General features: G+C 47.5%; 1 protein-coding gene across 1 annotated transcript; it reads right to left on the bottom strand.

Moving 5' to 3' along the window:
- Positions 1–2,343: 2,343 nt before the first annotated feature.
- Positions 2,344–10,284, bottom strand: ACP6 (acid phosphatase 6, lysophosphatidic). Its single transcript, XM_069785423.1, has 10 exons — positions 10,076–10,284; positions 9,079–9,207; positions 8,855–8,985; positions 8,120–8,199; positions 7,210–7,297; positions 5,460–5,592; positions 4,636–4,736; positions 3,185–3,280; positions 2,826–2,991; positions 2,344–2,522 (listed from the first exon to the last, which is right to left on the bottom strand). The coding sequence occupies exons 1-10, from the start codon at positions 10,244–10,246 to the stop codon at positions 2,382–2,384; spliced, it is 1,236 nt and encodes a 411-aa protein (XP_069641524.1). The 5' UTR covers positions 10,247–10,284; the 3' UTR covers positions 2,344–2,381.
- Positions 10,285–21,096: the final 10,812 nt, after the last annotated feature.

Below are 21,096 nucleotides of genomic sequence, written 5' to 3'. Positions count from 1 at the left end.
AAGGATAGGTTTGCAATGCAAAATGGAGGAAAAAAAAAAGTCTTTTAGGCTTAAGTTGAGCAACCTGCGTTGACTACATTGGACTACAATAGCAAGGGAGGCAGACTAATTTGGGTTAGCAGCTCCAGCTCAAGTTTGAGGCAACTTGAGATTGAACTTGTTAGCTGCTCATGTCAGCAGTTCTCATATTAACAGCCCAGGGTAAGAAAGTTTTTGGGTTTCTTTTTCTGTCCCCTGGGATTTTTTGTCTTTCCCATTTCTTGCAAAGAGCCAGCCTATTCATGTAAATGCACTGGTTCCTTGGGAAGTTTTTGATTTCTGGAAATTTTTATTCCATGTTTTCAGAAATGCCACAGCTCTTCCATGCTGTGTTTGCAGTTCAGCACTTCCCACTTACCTGTGTCCTTTAGTCTTAAAACTCTTCCACTGCCCCACCAATCCTCTTCTGCAATCATTATTTACACTGGTTGAGGTCAGAAATAACTCCTCCTTCATACTGTGGGCCACAACTACCATGGAGTCGCTCAGTGGGATGAGACCAATGGATGGCCCAACCACTTCTGCACCAAGGGGGAATGGTAAAGCCGGAGCGGGGCACAGAGGGCACTGCAGAAGCCCTGTAAGAGACAATTATGAAGTAACCTGTTCCCAGGGGAGGCTTCTTCCTAGCCACTGCTAAGAAGCTGGCCTGTTTTTCTGAGGTCTTCTGCTGTTACTGAATGTATGTTACCCTGCTTAGTGTGATATGATTATTTTAATGGTGTGAATGCAGTGCCCTTTAACAATCTTAGGTGCACTAGGACAGCTCATGCTGCCAAGTTCTGTGGGTCTTGACCGTGTTGCAATTTTTAACCTGGTTGCTGGTCAGTTTTGCTGGGAGATGCTCCTAGCTCTTGTTTAGGAGAAGGTATGTGAATTCCCCCTTTGTCTACTGGTATGGCCAGAGATTCCGATACTGTTCCCTGATACCCCTTTCCTAAGCAGTCCATGCCTCACAAATAACTTGCAATCGTATGCCTAATGTTTCCATTGCTGTTCTCCAAATACTTTACACTGTGCGTTGAGAGCTTGATTAGAGCAGAACATGCTGTTCTTAAGCAAGGGTAGGCCATTGATTTTTATATAATGGCATTATGGTTTTAGGCTGTATAAAAACTTGATGGAAAATAACAATGGTTTGTTTGCTTTTTTGACAGCTTCTAATAGCAGTGCAGTGAGACCTCCAGCAATGTATTTAGTATTCAAATCATTCTGTTCACTGTGCATGGTGTCAACATGTAATTGTGGTGGGGGCAGGCTAATGAAAGAGTAGAGGTAAATCCAGCCCACGCTTCTCAGAGAGAAGGTACTGTAGTGCCTCCAGTCACATATCTGTCAATGACTTACATTAACATCACTGCAGTCTGTTTTCACTAAGTGATAAGGGGTAATGCAGAACCAAAACTGCAGGGCCATTTTAATAAGTGGTCCCCCTACTTTAGCCTTTACATATCCCAAAGAAAGGTCAGGATCCAAGTTTTATTTACTGATTGAAAAATGGGGATTTTGGCAACAATAGTGATCCTGAGTACTGTCTTACAGGAAAAAGTGTCATCATCTCAGCTAGAAGTACTTCTGTTCGCTATGCTGTGGTGTATTCCTGTTTCAGCAAGTACAAAACAGATGCAACGCTGCCCAGCGTAGCAGCTCCCCAGACTTCCTTTTTTAAAGCACATTAAGCAGAGTTCACTAAGAGTGCATGTTCTTGTACTTGGCCCACTGTGGTTGTTTTGCATGTTCACAGCAGAATTTCCATAATTACAGGAGTGCAGTGAAGAGGTTTGGAGGCTTTCTGTCCCTTTGGAGAGGTTTTGTGTGTACAGAAATGCCCTCAAGAAGATGGGGTAGCTAAATGCTATGCAATTTGGGAGGTTCATCTCTCTGCAGAGCAACCCTCCAACATGACAAAAGAAAGGGAGAGGCATAGCAGCTTCTGCAGTTCACCATACATAAAAGCAATTGTTATGTCAAAGCTCTCAAGTCTGGTAGCACAGAGGAAGCTTGGGCTTCATCCCATAGTCCCAGCATATGAGGAACAGGTATGTTTTCTCTCATATTCCTGAAGCAGCAGGGCAATTTAAAAAGGTCTCTTCTCTCCCTTGCCATTTTCAGCCTCTCTGTGCTTTTGTGTGGCTACCTCAGAAGTGAACTTGAGCCATTCTGTTACACAGCTTCTTTCATCTTGCTGCTAACACTGAAAAGTGACACTGTGCCACCCTGTGTCTGTTAGGAAAAAGTCCCCTCATCTAAAATACCTTTAGAATATGGAAGGCTGGCAGGAATATAAAGAAAAATAGTCAAAGATTGTGACAATAAACTAATTTTAATTTAAGACAACTTAATCATGAGGCAGTTTGCTGATTCTCCTCCATTTGTGAGCACAGGTTATTGTACTCCTCTGGACTGACTGAGTACTGTGAAAGAACTTCTAGAAATTCTTTGAGTGGGCAGAGACCTGCTCTACATCCTTTCACCACTTGCTCCTGCAGAGGCAAAGAGACAAAATCACAGATCTCGTGCATTGCCAAAGCCCTTTTTTGCTGATACTGATGCATTCTGTGGCAGGAAAATATGCTAGTCGAGGCAAAGACAGAGAGGCAGAGGTTCAAAGTCTTTGCCTAAACTCACACTAGATCAATAGCCAGATATCTTGGCTACCATGGATGTGCTGTAGGTGTCTTACTCTGTTATCTGGCTTGATGGCATGCTCGGAACAAGTCTTCCTTCACAGCTCTACATGCATGCATGCCAAAACCAAAAGCCCAGGATTTGTACAAGGGGCTTACCTCTCCATGGTAAGACATGCGAACAAACCACTCTTTGGACTGCCGGTGCTCATACAGTTCCAGGGTCACATCTGCAGCATAAGGTGGCCACTTGTGATCAAAGGTGCCCAGTGCCACCAGGACAGGAATAAGGGTAACGTCATGAGAAGCATAGAGAATGAGTTTTCTGATAAAAAGGGAAAAAAAACCCAAACCTAAAATGTTGGCTGTGCTCCTCCACAGATAGCCAGTAGCACTCATGCTTTTTCTAGCAGAGAAGCACTCATTCTCTTTGCCCCACACATTCAACATCTTTCTGAACCAGCTTTTCACACTAACAGCAAGCCAGAATTTGTAACAATTAGAGATCTGCCCTGTACCTGGCCTTTTCAGCTGGAGATGAGGGATCTACTGCTTCTGTAATGTTCTTCTGTAAGGTATAGAAAAGGAGACCAACACTCATCTGAAGAACTTCTCTATAAAAGAAGCAGAAATAAATCTACTAGGTTTTAAACTTTCAAATTAAATAATTTGGAACAAACACCTGGGAACCTGCATTTCTCTTACAAATTGATAACATATATTGGGTGTAGCTAAGAACTATTAAATGTAATTCCTATGGTCACTTTTTATTTTGGCACTTGGCACTTGCATGGTCACCACAGATTTTAATGTGATTGCAGAATGTGTGTGTGTGGGTGTTAACAAGCAGTCTCATGAGGTATGGCCCACATAAAGGGAAATCTAGAAACTCCTTGATGTTTTCTATGCTATTTTGTTCCCTGTGTTGTGATTTTTGAATGCATGCTTTTCACCTAGGGAAGATGACTGCAGCTGACTGCAAAACAGCAACTGAAGTGATTGGGCCCTTTGGTGGGAAGGGGAGGGGTGGTATTTGAGAAGGTGGCGGCTATATTTAAAAATTAGTTTTTATCCCTGTATTGAACAAAGAGGAGACCTTTAGACAACTTATGGTGTGAAGAAACTCCCTCTACCTAACGAATGCATCCATGGAAATGGAGGATGAGTGTGACTGTGGCTCTCCTGGGTGTTGTGGGAGTGGGGGAAATCAGTCTTTCAGTACCTGAGATCCCTAACACAAGTTAAGGAAAAGGCTGAGGACAACTGCCCTAACAGAAAAGGCAGTCTTATACCACCACCTGAGAAGAGCTGGTGAATATGGCAGCTGCAAATGGATCTGAAAGGAAAACAGCTGCTAGGCTAGCAACTCAGCCACCTTTACAAATAATTGTGGAGGAGGCAATTAACTGCATGTAGCAGCAGATTCTTTTGCAAGTAGTTACATGTGTGCAGGGCCTGGCATCACCTTTTCCACTAGCACCAACACTTCTCAGCCCAGTTGTGCAGGTGCCATCCCTGGGATAAACTTCCCAGGTTGGAATTCAGATTGTAGTTGTGCATCTGCAAGGGCAGCCTCACCTGTGCAGCCTCAGGGTTCAGGCTAGAAGCATCTCCTATTCTTTTCTGCTTTTGCCTTTGACACAGGTTAACTTAAACAGGCGTGGCAACTGAGGCATTCATTGCCTACCTCAGTGGCTAACTCTCTCCATGACTGTCAGCAAAACAGGATGTAAGCCCACATCTTGGCCTCCTCAGTGTGGACTCCTTTTTCCTAGCTCATGTCCCTGACTCAAGGCACTGGACTGAGATGGCTAAAGCACAAACCTCATGAGGGAGCAGTAGCCTCTGGTGGGGGAATACAGCAGATCAGAAAGGACTTCTACCTGCTGCAGTAAGCTGGTGCAGCTCATACACCCTGAGTAAACCTAAGACAGCCCCTAAGGCTGGAGGCATGGGTACAGGTAATCACCTTGAACCATCTTCCAGAAGGAAAAGCAGTGAGTCAACAGATCGACGCTCAACTGTCTGCTGAAAGTTCTTCAGCACAGGACAGCTTGGCAAATTGTGCACCTGGAAGGAGAAGATGTAGCATAACAATAGGGTTTGTCCCTTTCTGAACACAGCCTGAAGACACATGGATGACTGCCCGTAGAAAACAGCTGTTCATGTAACAGCATTTGTGCTACAGTATTCTACTATGGTGTTCATGTGAGGAGTTCTAGGAGGTTTTAAATATACAGACTTGCTCTGTCCACCAAAACGATGGATGTTTCTTCTTGAGGATACATTTCTGTGTGAAGGGAGTATCATGCCTTGAGCTATTCAACTGACAGCCAGACCAATTACCATTAGCTCCAGCAAAAAAGAGGTACTAAGAGGGGTACAAATACGCCCAGCTCCCTCGCAGTAACAGAAGCAATCTGGCTCATGGGTAGTATGCTGGAACCCGGATTAAGATGACTCTCTTATGTGCTGGCTGCCAAAGGAGGATAAGCACTTTGTAATGGGGTAAGCAAGGCCCAACTGCTCTCTTAGCTGTACTTCATTACCCTTAAAAGAGATACTGGATTTCAAGGTAAGAACATAAATACTGGAGGTGAGTCTTCATCATTCCTAGAGCAAGGCTGACTCCACATCTTGTTTTTTAAAAAGGCCACGCTATTTCTGGATTGCACAGAAAGGTACTGGGGTATCCACTGGTATCAGTGGGTGTTGGCACTCCGTGATTTCCTCCATATGCATGGTAAAGGGATGTTTCTTTCTGTGACAGTGCAACGGAACCGCTCAGCTCACCTGCTCAGCAAGAATGTTATCAAGGAGGAGAAAAAAGTCCACAGACTTATCGCCTTCAATACCCATCTTCTCCTTAATAGTTTTCAAGTCGTCAGAGATACCTGGCTGTTGCAGAGCATTCTTCAACTTACGCCTGTCAGGGAATTAAGAAAACAACCCAAAAACTTTTCACACATCAGACTTTCTGTCTTTTGGTGTTTTTTTTTTTCATGACCCCAGCCCAGTGGTGTTGTCTTACATCATTGAGGGGTAGAAGAGATGCACCACAGGATACTGAGGGATTCTTGATATTGGGAGTCTAAGCTGCAGAGTGGACGGACGCTGTGTCTAGATGTCAAGGATCAGAGCTGGCTATCTGCACTTACAGAGGTGAGGGAAAAAAATTAAGATGAGGTGTGAACACCTCAGAACTGGTTCCCATAAGCAAGGGCTGTGTATCAGTTAACAGATCTGGTCATACTGGAACAGCACAAGTCTGTGTCTTCAGGGAGCAGCCATTACCTGCCTCATGAAAGAAAAAAGGGTAGAAACTTTGAACTGGTTGTTGTATGGTGTGGGAAAAGGGAAACACCTAGATACTCACTTGCAGCTTAAACTCACCTCTCACTTTGTTAGAAGCCATTTGTCTCTTTACACTGTTTAAAATTTTATTTTGAAAAGTTTAGCTGAGAATATCTATGCTGGCCATGTACTTCAAGCAAAATATTTTGCATAGGTTTTGTTTTCTCTGACCCTGATCTGTTGGGGAGGAGGTGGGAAAAGTTTTTTAAGCTTGCCTTTTATTTTTTTAGGAACAGCTCTAGTTTCTGTTTGAAATCAAATATGCTGGAAGTTCTAGGTTAGGTAGCCTGTAAGCTGAGGCAGTGCTGCTTACTGCAGCTTAAAAAAAATTCCACCTTGATGTGGTCACAAAATGTGCTCATTTGGTGGGCTGAGGGGGAGGGAGCAGAAGAACTTGCAGTTTACTCCCTTTTCGGACAGTTGATGTTACTAAAGGAGGCTGAATGTACGGCTTCTATGGGCTGTCACCTCACCACTGTCAAGAGCAATCCTTTGCCTGCAGAGTCAAGCATTATATAATGAGCTTTTGCAAGTGAATTCTGACAACTCTTGAATTTTGGACAAAAATATGCTAATGTATGATCCAACCAAACTGTAATACATTTGCCTCTCTTGTTCAGTTTCCACCCCATGCCCAACCTGGCACAGGCATTTAGAGTACTTGACTCTGCAAACATGAGTGTTCTTTCTATGTAGGATGTTCCTTATTTTGCTTCATTAGTCTTTGTTAAATGTGTCAAGGCTGAGTATATTTCGGTTTCTTCAAGGTATAAATGTGACAGGAATGTTGTAATAACCCCCAAACCAGAAACTGAATATAAAAAGGAGGCCCAATATGTTCACACTTGAAAGGCTTGTTAAGGGATGTAGATGACATTAATTCTGCCCTGCAGCAATGCCGCAGAATAGCTGTATATTAGCTAGTAATGAGTGTTTGCTAGACATGGACTAAATTAAATTGGTCTTTCAAGAAAAAGTTTCTATATTTTTTTTTTTTTTCTTCTGGTGCTACTGCTTGGTATATGACTCTGCTCACCAAGTATTTTATACAACTAGATAACCATTCCAAAAGAACAGTAAGTGGCAGGGGAAGAAACTGGAAAATGGGAAGAAAATGTACTGTTTTAAATTACTACTGCTAAAATAAAACAGCAGTGAAATCATATGGGGAGGTATGGCTGGCAATTACCTGCTCAAGCATTTCAGGCGCTGGCAGTTGTGGTAATTGGGGTAGAGGATTTCAGAGCTTGCTTCATCAGTGACAATGACAACAGATCCTGTGGAACAAGAAGGAAGCTTCTGTGATCACTAGTGCACCTGTATGTCTTTAGACTGCTTTAATCACTCTCACAGTCTTTGTGCTCAAGTCCATTGTTGTCAACTAGCAATTCCCCCCCCCCCCCAGCTATCACCTGTAACACAAGCCACTGTGCTTGTTTCTCTGCACACAGCATTTAATTCCACAGGGATGTCTGCTGTGCACCTTGTAAAGCTTTCTAGTTGTGTATTCTTTTTTTGTAGTGTTTGTATGTGCCAAAAATTAGTTTCTGTCGTGAGCTGTAAGAAGCTCTAGCAAGTCACTTCTACTATTTGTTCTTGGAACTAAACAGGGAGGGAGCAGAGCTGAGATCTTCAGAACTTGGAGCCTTTTTCTAGGACATACAAGTAGTTGTCAACTGTAGGACACACTGAAAGTTACTCCAGATACTGAACTTTTAAAGGATTTTGGCCAAGATACTTGTACCACCTGATACACCTCTGAGAAACTTTTTTCAGATGTGCATCTTGTAAACATTGGACCTGAAACTTTTTGCCCTCTTGATTCTGAAGTGGGTTAATGCTAACCTCCTCAGTAGGTCTGAAATTGCAGCATTCATGGCAACAGATCCAAGCTGAGCACCAGCAGAAAGCTACACAAAGAGAGGGAGCAAGTGACAAGTTGACAACACGTAGAACCAGGAGAGCATGGGGAAGAGGGCCAGGCGCAAAGAACCAGGGAAGAAGTAACAACCAGAAGCCAGGGAGAGTTGAGATGTGCGAGGTGTGCGCGTCTAGGGAAGACTGAGAAAGGAAAGGCACTGGTCAGAAGTCTCTCCAACCTTCTTTCTGTTGTTGGTACAGCCCAGCTAGCAGGCACCGTGTGGACTCCAGATTCCGGAAAATATTCGTGGAACGGATGCTGAAAGAGAGAAGGCAGTTTGTGAGGTAGCACTTTTTCTTTCACGTGGATGTGGCTGCAGCTGGGGAGGACTTGCTGGAACTGAAGGTTCTGCTTTCACTGTGGCTTTGGAAACCTGTGGTGGGATTCATCTTGCCTCGCTATAGCTATCTTAAATAGACACCTATTATCTGAACTGCCCTTTAACTTCCCTTCAGAGACAGTGGAGATAAAAAAGTTGGCACTTCTCTAGTGTAATTTTTCTCTCATCCTAAACCAGACACTCCCAGCATTACTGATGTGAGCAGCAGGGGTGTGCTTCATCTCACTGAACTTTAGCTTATTTAATCTACAGTGAGTTAAATTGTGCTCCAGAAATACCTGTTTCTCTTCACTCACCATAAAGGTGCATAATAGCACTGTCAATGGCTAAACCTAGGTGAGATGAATCTGTCCCTTACATCACTCTCAGGACTGCTGGGGAATTGGATGCTGTGTGTCATGAGTAAGTTCTAGTACAGGGCTGTGCAGGCTGAGCAAAGATGAAGGCCCAGGGACCAGCCAGTCCGCTATAGGGTGGAGAAGGGTATGCTGGTCAGAAAGTTTCCCTTGCACAAGGCTGCTTGTTAGGAGGGAGGACGCAAGGCAAGGTCTGAGAGGGAAGCGAGAGACTCACAAGATCTCAGCAGGCTTAAATGTTGGTGAGAGAAAGTTGGCTTCTTCCACATAGCTTCTCCTTAGCCTTTGCCCCAGGGCAAACATCTGCTGCATCCCTACTGTTGTCAGCTGTCCTGCAATTGCACCACCCTAAGTGCAAAGAAAAGGAAGGGTCTCCAGTGGAATATGGAAATAAAGAAGTCTACAGAGGGAACATGAAACCACCACGAAATACAGCCTCACCTTGAATGTGGTCTTTTTGTATTGCTCCTCATAGGGTGAGGGAGGCCGAGGTCCTCCATTTAGGTCAGTCACCATGTAATCAAACTTAGTTTGAGCAGGCACGTCTAGAAGAGTGGGATGCCATTCCACCTGTTTCCAAACATACAAACAAACAGTGCTTCAGTGGAAAATGAGGACTTTCAGGAGCATCAAACCAGTGCTGAGCTGTTACTGTGTGCTGCCTTGCCCATACCACAACAAGGAGCCAAACAGAACTGATCTCTTCATACAGCACGTACAGAAATGACAGCAGCGCTACATCTTGGATTTGCTGATCTGCTGTGCATCATGCACAGATGATGTGCGTGAAACGCAGCGCTTGCTTTCCTCCCCTTACAGGAGAAGGATCTGTAGGAAATCTCTGTTGCTGCTATTTGTTACTCACTGAAAAGCTTCTCTAGCAAACTAGCAGAGCTCGTATCTGCCAGCTCAAGAGGCTGCCTCGTTGGCAGCTGTGGGGAGACGGATCAATCGCAGTAACACCGAGGCGAGCAAGCGCGCGTTTGCCGAGTACCTGCCGTAACGTGCAGTGCTGCGGGGGAACGGCTCGGCACCAGGCGTTAAAATCCAAAGTCCCGGGAGCAGCAGTAACTTGCGTTACCGCCGGCGGCCCCGGCCCCGGGCCGCCCCTGCCCGCGTCCCTCCCCCGGGGGCTCCCTGCAGCCGCAGCGGAGGTTGTTCCCTCTCCCGTCATGGGTCCCGCCAACGGGCAGCGGGACCATGCTATCGCCGTTCCGCTTTAACTCCCAAATTCCCACGTTCTCCCCGAATTTACTCCCGGTAGGGCCCTGGGAAGGGGCGGGGAACCAACCCATTTACAGGCTGGCGGAAGCGAGGCAGCAGCTCGGCAGCGGGCAGCCGGCCGGCTCGGGGCGAGGGCACCAGCCGCAGACCCGCGGGCTGCCGCCACCGCTCGGCAGCCCCGGCCGCCGCCGCCCGCGCCCGTCCCGTTGCTCACCGGCGCTGCCCCCGGGAGGGGCCGCAGCGGGGTGCGCGCCCCGTGCCGGAAGACCACCTGCACCAGCTTCAGCTCCAGGTCCCGCCGCCCCGGGGCGGCCGCCGCTGCCCGCCGCCGCTGCGCCCACAGGGCCAGGCCGCCCAGGAGGCCCAGGCGCGTCCCCCAGCCCATGGCGGCGGCGGCGGCGCCCGTCGCCGCCGGCCCCCGGCGGCTCCGCCGCGCCGGCCGAGGGCGCGGGGGCCGACGGGAAGCGGAGTCCCCCCGCTGGCTCCGGAGAGCGGCAAGGGCCCGGCGGCGGACTACAGCTCCCGGCGGGCGCCGCGCCTGACGGGGAAGCCGCCGTGAGCAGGCGCGCGGGGCTGGGCGCTGCCCCGGGGAGGGGCGGGGCCGGGGCGGGGCGGCCCGGCCCCGCCCCGCCGGGACAGGTGGGGCTCGGGGCGCCTCCGCCCTGGGGCCGTCCGGCAGCCGCGGCCTCCGCCCCCGCTCCCGGTGAGGCAGCGGGGGTCGTCGCCGCCGCCTCGTCGAGGGGGGCAGCGCTGTCAGCCCGCAGGCAGTCCCGCCCGCCGCCGCTTCTCTCCGTCTTTATTCGTTCTTTTTTCCGTGGGGAAGCGGCCCGGTGGGCGCTCCCTGCGGGCTGACTGACTGGCTGCAAGCGTACGGCTTCCCGGGAGGGAGCAAGCCGCCTGGGTTGGGGGGTTTTTTCCCCCCTTCCAACTTTTCCCCCCTGAAGGCACGCTTGGCGTCGGGGGTGGTGTGTTCGGGCGGAGGAGCCCGCCCCGGTGCTTATCGGTGGATGGAATCTAGTAGGGAGGGAAGAGCCTGCGAGGAGGGAGAGAGTCCCCGAGTTCCTCCCCATCTGGTTGCTTGCGCCCTCCTGTTAACAGCCCTTGATGAGGAAGGAAGTTTTGGGGGGGGAAGGAGGTTGCATTCGGCTCAAATCTCGTATGGGACCAGTCACCTGTGCGCAGCGCTTCGGTCTTTAGTCGGCCCGTGTGGATGCGGCATGAGCGGCGGGAGAAACTTCCTTCTTGGAGTTCCCTCCGGTTCACGTGTTAATGGCGACGTTTTGCTGAGGGAGGGCCCAGATCTGCTCCTTACCCCTGTAGCTTGTTTCTTTCCCCACCCGTACTTGGTCACCCCGTTTACCTCACCAGCAAAGGTTTGTAGTTGGGGCTAAATGTGGCAATGGCAATTTGTTTGTTGTTCTTGTTTAAGTGAGGGCTTTCTCCATCGTGTGTTTTCTAAACAAGGTCTTTTTCAGTTTGGATGCCCAGGTGCAGGCACCCTGGGAAGGGAGCAGTGGGCATTGACCGAGTCGTATCTGGTCTCTCATTCCCACCACAGCTTTGGGAGCTGACGCAGCGCTGGTATTGCTGGGCCGGGAGACGAGCTGCAGCAGTGAGGCAGGTGAAGGCATGGCCCCGCCACTTAGGTAACCTGATTTTACCTGGAGGGGCTCAGGGTTGTCTGTAACATTGGAGCTGCCTCTTGGCATCCCCTGGCAGCACTTGGCGAAGCTGTCCCAGGGCAAATGTGAACCCAGTGCCTGGAGGTGCACGTTCCACTCCTCGTCTCTTCAAACCGTTTCTTCTTGTTTCCTGGCAGCGATGTGGACCAGTGAGTCTGTACAAATTAACACTTCAATGCTATTCAGCATCCTTTTACCATGATAGCTAATAACTTTGACATATGTGAAAGCTAGAGAGCTGTGTATTCATGAAGCCTTTATTGGACATCATAAAGCAATCCTGTCTCCTTGGTTCCTACGAACCTTCTGGTTCAAGACTTGGTGGTGATGTCACTCTGGCATAAGTAATATTTTTATCAGGGAATAAGCAGTTTGCTTGTTCCTTAGACCACATCTGCTTGACTTGGACTTATTAGGGATTCCTGTGCGCCCCCTTGTCTGTCATCCTGCCTCCTTATATATGTTACAGGTTCCAGTACTTCTTTTCCTGTAGGTTTGGATCTCTACTTTACCCAGGACCTCTTTTATGCCCTCCCCCCCTTTCTTCCTACTTGGGCTGATGGTCCTTGGCGCCCTCCTTTTGCTGGTTACTGTTGTCCTCTGTCTTCCCCCCATTTCTCTTTACTCTTTCAAGGTGTCACCATTTTAAAACTCTCCAAGGAGATCAGGGGAAGTTGTACAGAAATTTGGGATGTTGATGGAAGCTGACAGTTATTCTACTGTCTGTTAAGATCAGTTCTTTAACTTGTCCATATACAATTGCAGACCTGACTACACTGTACTCACTATCTCCCTCTTTCCAATTTTCCCACTTGGAAGCGGGCGCTGTCTGTTGGGAGCTGGAGCGCTCCCTGAAACACTGGAACTGGTAGATCGTGGTCTTTGAAAGGTAGCGCACCAGAAAAATGCCATGAAGACTGGGCCAGAGAGGGTGTCTACAGTAAATGAGGTCTTCAGGAAACCTACCAAGTGGAGATTGCTGCAGTGAGGCTTTGGTGTCTCTGGGGCCTCATAAAATGCCTATGGTTTCTCACAAGGGTAAAGGAGTCCCTTCTGTGCTTCGTTGCTGCCCTACTCCAGAGCATTCCTTCCTCTGGGGAGGGTCTTGCCTCTGTTTCTAAGATTTTGATTTTCTGCTTGGTCTGAAACTTGGAGGTCTGTTGCCTGCCTGGACTCTGAACTTTCTGGTGTCTGTATGCTTCCTGCTGCGTTTCCTTTGGTCTATTGTCAATGGCACGCCATGGGTAATGCAGAGAGTCAACACCAGAAAGCCATACCTAACACTTAACACTAGGACTGACATCACAGTTGCTGGCCTGGCATCAGCAGCTCCCTACACCAGCAGAGACCCTTTGCTTGGCCCCATTGAATTCAAAAGCTCAGCACCTCCAGTGGGTGCTGGCAGCCTGCAGGCCGTCTGTGCTGCCTGGGGCCAGCTGGGACAGTGAGGATGAGATGACACAATGTCCCCATCCCCAGCATACTCTCCTATCCCATCTACCTCTCCCTGGTTCCCAGTTGTCCTGCTTTCCATTTTTTTCGCTGCAGGCGATTAAAGAAATCCTGGAAAGAGGGAGAAGATTGTTTCCCATGAGGTTGCCCCTGAAAGAAAGAGAAGCCCCGTGTGGATACACGTGGCACGGGTGCCATGCTGATATCTAGGCTGGGAAAGAAGCTCAGTGCAGGCCGAATGCACGTGCCTGTAAATGTCTGCTTGGCAGACCCTGGATCACCTGCTCCCAGGGGGACCCGCTGGAAACTCATCTATGACCCGTGTCACCAGAGCAGCTCTGTGCTTGTCAGACTTTAAAGGCAAGCATCCTCAAACCATTCTGGAATAGAAATACCATGTTACAGATAGAAATCTGTGGCAAAGACAACTGAATAATTTGCCTTGTGTTGGGAGGAAGACCTGGTGTAGAAGCCAAGTTCCTTGAGTGTCAATTCTGAGGATGCCTTCATCTGTCTCCTATGAGCAGTACCCAGCATTGATTCAAGCAGAGCTCACAGGACCTCTGGTTGGAGGGGTGGTGGCAGGAGGCACCAGAGGAGTGACAGGCAGCTGGTGCATGCAGAGAGCAGAACAAGGGACAAGGGTGAAGGAGCAATAGGAGGGAGAGGATGGTGACTGGCACCAAGGCCAGAGGGAGGAGCTGCTGCAGGTGGTGAGAGGTTGACCCAGCCACCAGGGACATGCGGATGGGGGCGATTTGGTGATCTCCTCGTGTATCTCAAAGCAGTGCTGTTCTGAAAGGGTTACCTCAGTTTTTTGAGCTTAGAGCATGTGAAACACAGAGGCATGACAAGAGCAGAGAGAGAAGGCAAAAATATTTCAGAAGCCAAGAAAATAACAAATGGAGGAATCAAGCCTAAATCTTGTGTTGTGGGAGGGTGAGGGGGCCAAGGATGCTGGTGGGAGAGGGAATAGGAAAACGTAGTTAAGGGGAGGGAGGAAGAGAGTGAGAGGTGATGCGATAGAAACGAACAGAGGTGGAACAAGGAAAGAGGCTCACAGTGAATTTATTTGAATTTCTATTCAAATGTTACCCTGGAAAAAAACCCCAGTTCCTGTGAAGTTGTGAAGACTGGGACCGCAGGGTCCCTCCTGGGGGGACTTGGCTGCTGCCAAGCAGCATTACTGTTGAGATATATTTTAGAATATACCATGCCACAGCAGGTGCGTGCAATTAGAGGAGAGCTCTCCAAAATAGCAGGCGGCTGTCAATTTTTTAGCAAATGGTGTTGTCCTTTTTTTTCCTTTGTCCAACTGTGTAGAAATTTATTCTAAGATGCATCATCTTTACAGAAGCATTTTCAAAGGACCTGTTATTTTTACCCTTCTGTTGCTTTTTGTGACCAGATGAGAAGCAGAAGGCTAATCCAATGGGTGAGTTTTGTTCTGCAGAGGGAAGTTAATGAACTCTAACAAACAAGCAAGTTTCAGGAGACCTTCCACTCTGAAAACTGTGTGCAAATTTCCACCTGGCTAGAACTTAACCAAATTACAATGATTACTACCTTTGTGAAATATTACTGTTGCTATCATTTGCCTTTTTGTAGTGCTTCATGCATGTATCACACCTCAGAACACTCCTGTATGGCAAGTCTGCATTTATATCCTCATTTTCTTGAAGAGGAAACTGAGTCATAGTGAGTTTCGTAGTTTGACCAAACCACGCAGTCATTGTGTGGCTGATACATTGATAAGGTATGCGACCAGCTATCATGATTAGATTTTTGTTCCAGGACATCAATTGAAATTAAATAGCATTTAAAAAATACCCACCAAAGAAACAATTTAGCCTGGTGAGTTCCAGTGTTTCATTGTTTCTTGGATTAGGTGAACACCTTCTCCCCGAACAAAGGGCTATAGCTCTTCGTGGTGTAAATCAGGGTTTTACCTTAAAATGTCTGCGTGGTAGAGACAGAAATAGCATTTGGACACCCCCTAGGTAAGTGGTTTTTCTTCCCCTGAATGGTAGGGGTCAGAAAAATAGATTTATATTGCCTTGGCTTCTTTGTTTCCTTCCCAAGTGCTTTTTGCTCAGCAAGGGGAGCACGCTGGAAACATTCTACCACAGCTCTACGCAACACAGACTGGAACTGTGCTGGGAACCTGGCAGTGATGTTGCCTGCTGGAGGCATAACCAGGCTGGTGTGACTGCCAAAAGTGAGTCATGAACAGCTCATGCCAGGCGTGACCTGTCCCACTCCTGTGGGGCACGTGCCTGTTTTGTGGCAGCTCAGTGAACTGTGTGGAGTGCATGGAATATGTCTTAATGGCCAGGTACTTGGCTTGCCAGAGCCACTTATTGGTGGAGTATCTGCTGCTCTGCTCTAGCACAAAGTGTTTTCCTACCCTTCCAAATGCCCCTTCCACCCCAAAGTGTTCCCATGACTGGCTCTTTGACTACCGTTCAGGTGTTTTTGCTCTGGTCCCTTGAAGTGACTATGGCTACTGAAGTCTCAGGTGTTGTAACTGGTAGGTCTCCACTCTTGCAACAAGGGCAAGAATACATGCAGTATTCATGTTCAGAATCACAGCCTGCTTTACCCTGTGGCCAAAAGAGCTTTTGCCATTCCCAACTGTAGAGCTAATGATGATGTCTCTGTGTCCTGCAAGGATCAGTGACCATAGTGGCTATTATAAACTAGTCAGTCTGGGCATGTAAGCTGTATTGCATTCACAAAGAGCAGAAATTTATTTATAAATTGTTCGAGTGTGCTGTATTGCTTCCTGTGGTGCTGTATCACTCTTGTCTACTCCAGTCTGTCTGTCGTTGTGAACTTTGTAGCCAGCTGCTTTGTGAGCAAGGCGCCTGGGGAAATGGAAGGAATGTTTCCACTCCTAATTTCTGTGATCCTTTGGGGTAGAATCGGCAAAAATAAACTCCTAAATGCCACCGCAGACCAAGCCCTCCCCATGAGGCACCACTGATGCTACAGTGTACACATCTATACATCTCATCTCCTTTTCTGCATGCTTTCACATCAGCTGTTTACCTTCCAGCAGTGAAATGGTGTGTGTCATTACTTGCAGGTTATAATTTCATTTCTGAATTCCTGCAGGTTATGTGGCACAGTCCTGAAAGTCAGAGTCGTGGCATTTAGGATTGGTAGAATGAGGACATTTTCAGAGATTTTCTTCAGTGGATTTTAGAAACAGGGCATCAGACAGTCAGTTGTTTCGTTTCTCCTTTGCCTGGGACCACATGATTTTCCCTCTCTTTTCCTTTTAAATTACAGGCTTGGGCATTTGGTCATTGTCAGTGTGGCAGCGGGAGAGTTGGAAGCCGGCTGTGTGCTGGGCGCCATACCAATTGTGTAAAGGTTCATCCCCTGCCCTGTAACCTAGCGCAGAAGATGCGCTCCCTGCCTTCTGTTTTTCTTTTGTTCGAACTTTGTCATCCTAAACTGGATGATGCCTACAGCCATCTGCTGCGTTTGGTAGTCTGCGGCATCATGCCGACTCAATTATGCGCCTCTCTGGGATAACAGCAGGCTGGTTTTCAACTTTGAAAGAGTGTTTTTCCTGTGTAAATGAAGGCTGAAGTAAGTAGGAGCCTCCAGAAGCAAGCTGGATAAGCTGTTCCCAGCCATGTCAGGTGGACTTTCCGTGTCTGCGTGGTGGAGCTGTCTGGGTGTGGTGGGAGAGCTGCCAGTCTTTCACCACAGCTGAGACGCTGCATCCTGGGGCTCCGTGCTCTGACACAGTGGCAGATGTGCTCCCCCGTGGCAGCATTTAACCATTTGGCACTTTTAAGCTTTACCACCTCCTTTGCTTTTTGTGAATATATATTACACCAAGTGGTTTGGGATGGTATGAAATTAAAGGAGATGGTGCAAGTGTAAATTACAGTTGCTTTTTTCTAAGTGCTCAGGGGAGGAGGGCTACAGAGAGATCATCTTGAGCCTTGTTGTGGTTTCAGCCCAGCCCGTAACAAAGCACTACGAAGCTGCTCGCTCACTCCTCCCCACCGGCCCCACTGGGATGAGGAGGAGAAAATGCAAAGAAACACTCGTGGGTCGAGACAAGGACAGAGAGGGATCACTCACCACTTACGGTCACGGGCAAGACAGGCTCAACTTGGGGAAGAAACAAAATCAATTTAATTTATTACACATCAAATCAAAACAATAATGAGAAGTAAACCTAAGTCTTAAAACACCTTCTCCCCACCCCTCCCTCCTTCCCGGCTCAACTCCACTCCTGGTTTTCTCTACCTCCTCCCACTGTAGGTTTTTCCCTTCTTAAATCTGTTCTCCCAGAGGTGCTACCACCATCACTGATGGGCTCAGCCTTGGCCAGAGGTGGGTCTGACTTAGAGCCGGGGAAGCTTCTGGCAGCTTCGCACAGGAGCCACCCCTGCAGCCCCTCCCCTGCTACCAAAAACCCCACCACACAACCCCAAAACAGGCCTTACAGTGGGTTCCCAGCAAAGTTGTTTCGTTATGCTTTCATACCCACACAGAAGCGACCAAGTGGTAGGATTTATGTGTGTGATACAAACTGAGACCTCACTCTTCTTCCTATGGTGGGCTGGGGGGACATAACTGGAATCTGGGGTAAAATGTTACCCTTTTATTTTGCTGCAGGCTTAGGATAAATTTTGAGACTCCTGCAGATGGTAGACCTGATGGGTTTCAACATGCAGTCATCCGGGCTTGCTCTTTGAGTCCTTCTGGGCTGTCCATAGTGCCCTGATGCTTTCCCCTTCTGTATATACTCCTCTTTGTTGTATGAGGATAGGGGTCTGTCACGACCCAGACTGGACAGACCAGGGAGTCATGTTTAATTCGAAATTCCTTCAGGCTAAATTAAGGTGAAACGACACCAAAAGGTCAGTTAAAGATTTTATTTATGACAGAATCAAACTGAACTGGGGAGGCGTGGTAGTAGGTGGCAGGAACTGGCATAAGACTACTTCTGTAAACCGTGTAACCATATACATCAATTCAGGGAATAAGGAGATCCCTCCTGTTGAGTCAGGAGGTTCAGAGCAGACCCCCTTGCTTTCCAGACTCCTCCTCAGAGAAGGGCCCAGGGGTGGCTGGATTCACTCTTAGTCTCAGACTTGGTCAATGGTTTATATCTTGAAACAGATGAGGTGTAGGGATTGTGGAAAAGGAAAGAGGGAAGAAGACAGAGAGAAAAAGGAAGAGAGAAAGATTTCACGGGTCCTGGATCCAGCATTGGTCCAGTCAGCCGATGGGTCCAGTCCCGGTGGGCTTGCGCACCCGGGGCTTCAGTTTGTGTCCTTTTATCATCCTTGCCCCTCCTTTGGGTGGGCACCCGAACTCGACAGGTTAATGAGCAGTTCCGAGCCTTTGGGCTTGGGGGTCGTTTGGGGAGTAACTTGTCCGTCCCTGCAGAGGTGGCCATCGTTTGATCTTTGTATCAGAACAGCTTACCAGAACAAGGAGCTGCGCACCCTCCAGCACGCCCTCCCCCTCCTGTTGCTGATGTCTGAGCTGATGGGCTTTTCACCTTGGCTCCTTGCTGTGCAGGGTTTGTCTTCAAGCAGAACTTGCCCCACCACAATGTTTGAGACATTAACTCTTTCAGTCTCTCACAGGGTCAGATCAAGTGGTGGGGAGCTAGAAGGGAGGACATAAACCTCATCTTGGGGACCTGTGCTATTTACATTCAAGACATTTCTGGCCCCACCAGCTGTTCCATGTGTGTTATTTTCAGAAGGGCAATAATCCGTGGGAGGTCAGGAGGGTGGAATTGTGTGAATACATCGAGTGAAGGAGATCAAGACACTTGGAAGTCCTCAGGCCTTGTCATGACAGAGTCAGGATCCCAGATGATTATGGCTTGCAGACTAGGAGAACTCAAGGAGAGGTCTGAATGTGCTTCTTGTATGGCTAGGAAAGGCTGCTTAGGTGGGCATTTGTTAGCTGTTTTTAAGAGTTATCTGTGTTTACACTGCTGGCAGGACCACCTGTTCTTTTTTGAACAATAATATATATGTGTGTGTGTGTGTGTATATATTGCTGCATTTCTGCATTTATTTTTAGCCCTTTCTAAAAAACCCCCGACAGGTTTGAAAGATGCTGTGGATTGTGAGTGGTGCCTGGCGGCATTGCTCACATTGACGGTTGTCAGAATTTCCATGATAAATCTCTGCTTTGAAAGGCTTATAACTCATCCTTCTATTCTTGGTCCTGTAGCTCTTGTATCCTGGGAAAAAAACCCCCTTTTTTAAAAACCGCCTTTTTCCCCACAGGTTTGTGAAAAACAGTTTTGTTGGCCTAAACCAGAGCTTTTTCAAAGCAGATGTTGAGTCTTGTCACTTTATTTCTTCAGTGCCTAATTGCAAATGTGTAGCAGATCTCTTTAATATGTTTCATATGGTCAAATGGAAAAACTATTTTGCATATCAGACTGACACAGACACTGGATGGTGTAAATCAGTAGGGAGCCAACAGGATTCAGCTCCCCACCACCAGCTATGAGGAAGCACAAAACCAGCTGAATTATGGCAGAGGCTGGGCAGTTGCAGAATTATAGGGTGAATGCTTCTCATATCAAGAACTAGCAGAGACATGAGACATACCATGTTTGTTTTTTTTTTTTTTACATTCATAAACAAAGGACATGCATATTGCTATTATGTGCAATCAGAAAGAGAAAACCAGGACAAATCAGCAGCCGATAATTTTAATGAAGAAATACATAGTTATCCCTTGTTAACTTTATGGTTTGTATGTCCGTAGTGTCTTCCACCCATGCAGTGCAAAGCAGCTCACAGTTGTTAATCTGTATTGCTCCCCGGTGAAGTCATGCACACATCATTGTGATTTCTAGTGCACACCCAGGAGAGGTGGTGTTGTGAGGACATTTAATGATGTGTCCTGGTGATGCCGCAAATCCATGGCAAAACAGAGAACAGCACGAAGGAACCCGAGTCATGCAACAGTGCTGGAAGGACTGAGCTGCATCTCTTCTGAGAGTTTTCACAGTTTTTGAAAGCTGTTGAAATGTTAGCTGCAAGTTGTACATTTGTATGCAGATGGTAGGTGCTAATTCAAAACATGAAGGTAATGAACTTGAAACTGGGTCCTGACACACAATGAGACTTGTGGAGGGAGCATTGGGAACTTGAGCTGAATCAAAGTCAGTGTAATTTCACATGCAGCGTTCAGTAGGCCATTCAAACTCAGATTATCTTTTGGCAGATGGGAATAACACTTACTCCCTGCCTTACCAGGAAGGCTGTGAGGTAGCGAAGTGCATGCAGAAGGCTTTGTATATGCAAGAGCTCAGCTGTTCTTCAAACTATATTAGTAGCTGTTTGAATGACAGATATGACTTTTCCTTCAGGTCTTGCCTGACAGCTCTGGACCCTCATGGTTACAAAAACACTGCTATTACAAAATGGAAATAGTCCTGTGTTGCTTTTGTGCCTGTTGCATGGGTACACACACAGTGCCATATCTGTGTTTTACTGTAGCTCCAGATACAGAGTTTAAACTTCTTTATTCTGATTTGTCTTCCTCTGCAACTGACTTTCCTTTGGATGCAAAGGTTTTTTTTTTAAATTCTGGTTCCCCTGTCCATCTTTTGTCTATCTTGGGGCATTGCATTCCTGTAGGATCTCAGCACCTCCTTAGCAGGAGGCAAGGGCCACTACGTTAATTTTCCAGATGGGAATGTCAGGCAAAGAAAGTCTTGGGTGACTTGCCTCTTGTCATATATAAAACTTGTTGGAGCAGGAACCTGAGGGCACTCTCCAAAGTTTCAGGCTAGTGGCTGAGCTGCCTGTCCAGACTCAGTGTTATCTTTTGTTGCTGTTCTGATCCCATCTGGCTGTCAGCTGTACCAGCCAGTGCTCCGTGGGTATTTACACTGCTGCCAGTTCTCATGTCTCAATCAGGAGTCATTTAATGCGAGTGACTGAGATTCCTTGAGAGGAAGAATTTGAAGTATCTCAGACAATGGTATGGTTAACATCGGTTTTGTCGTAAGACTGTTTTTTAGTATTTATTTTAAGGATTGTTGACACACATGAGTTTTTCTAGGGCTTTAGTGCCTGTGGCTTCAGCC

The sequence above is a fragment of the Haliaeetus albicilla genome, chromosome 6 (genome assembly GCF_947461875.1).
Source record: "Haliaeetus albicilla chromosome 6, bHalAlb1.1, whole genome shotgun sequence".
In the NCBI taxonomy this organism is placed as follows: domain Eukaryota; kingdom Metazoa; phylum Chordata; class Aves; order Accipitriformes; family Accipitridae; genus Haliaeetus; species Haliaeetus albicilla.
Note: the sequence above shows the minus strand (reverse complement) of the source record. Positions and strands in the feature narration are given on the sequence as shown.

Coding starts and splice junctions, on each gene's coding strand:
- ACP6 (XM_069785423.1), bottom strand. CDS start 10,246: ATGGGCTGGGGGACGCGCCTGGGCCTCCTGGGCGGCCTGGCCCTGTGG. Junction 8,986..9,078: donor ACAAAAAGACCACATTCAAG/GTGAGGCTGTAT, acceptor CTTTGCACTTAG/GGTGGTGCAATTGCAGGACA. Junction 7,298..8,119: donor GTACCAACAACAGAAAGAAG/GTTGGAGAGACT, acceptor CTTGTTCCACAG/GATCTGTTGTCATTGTCACT.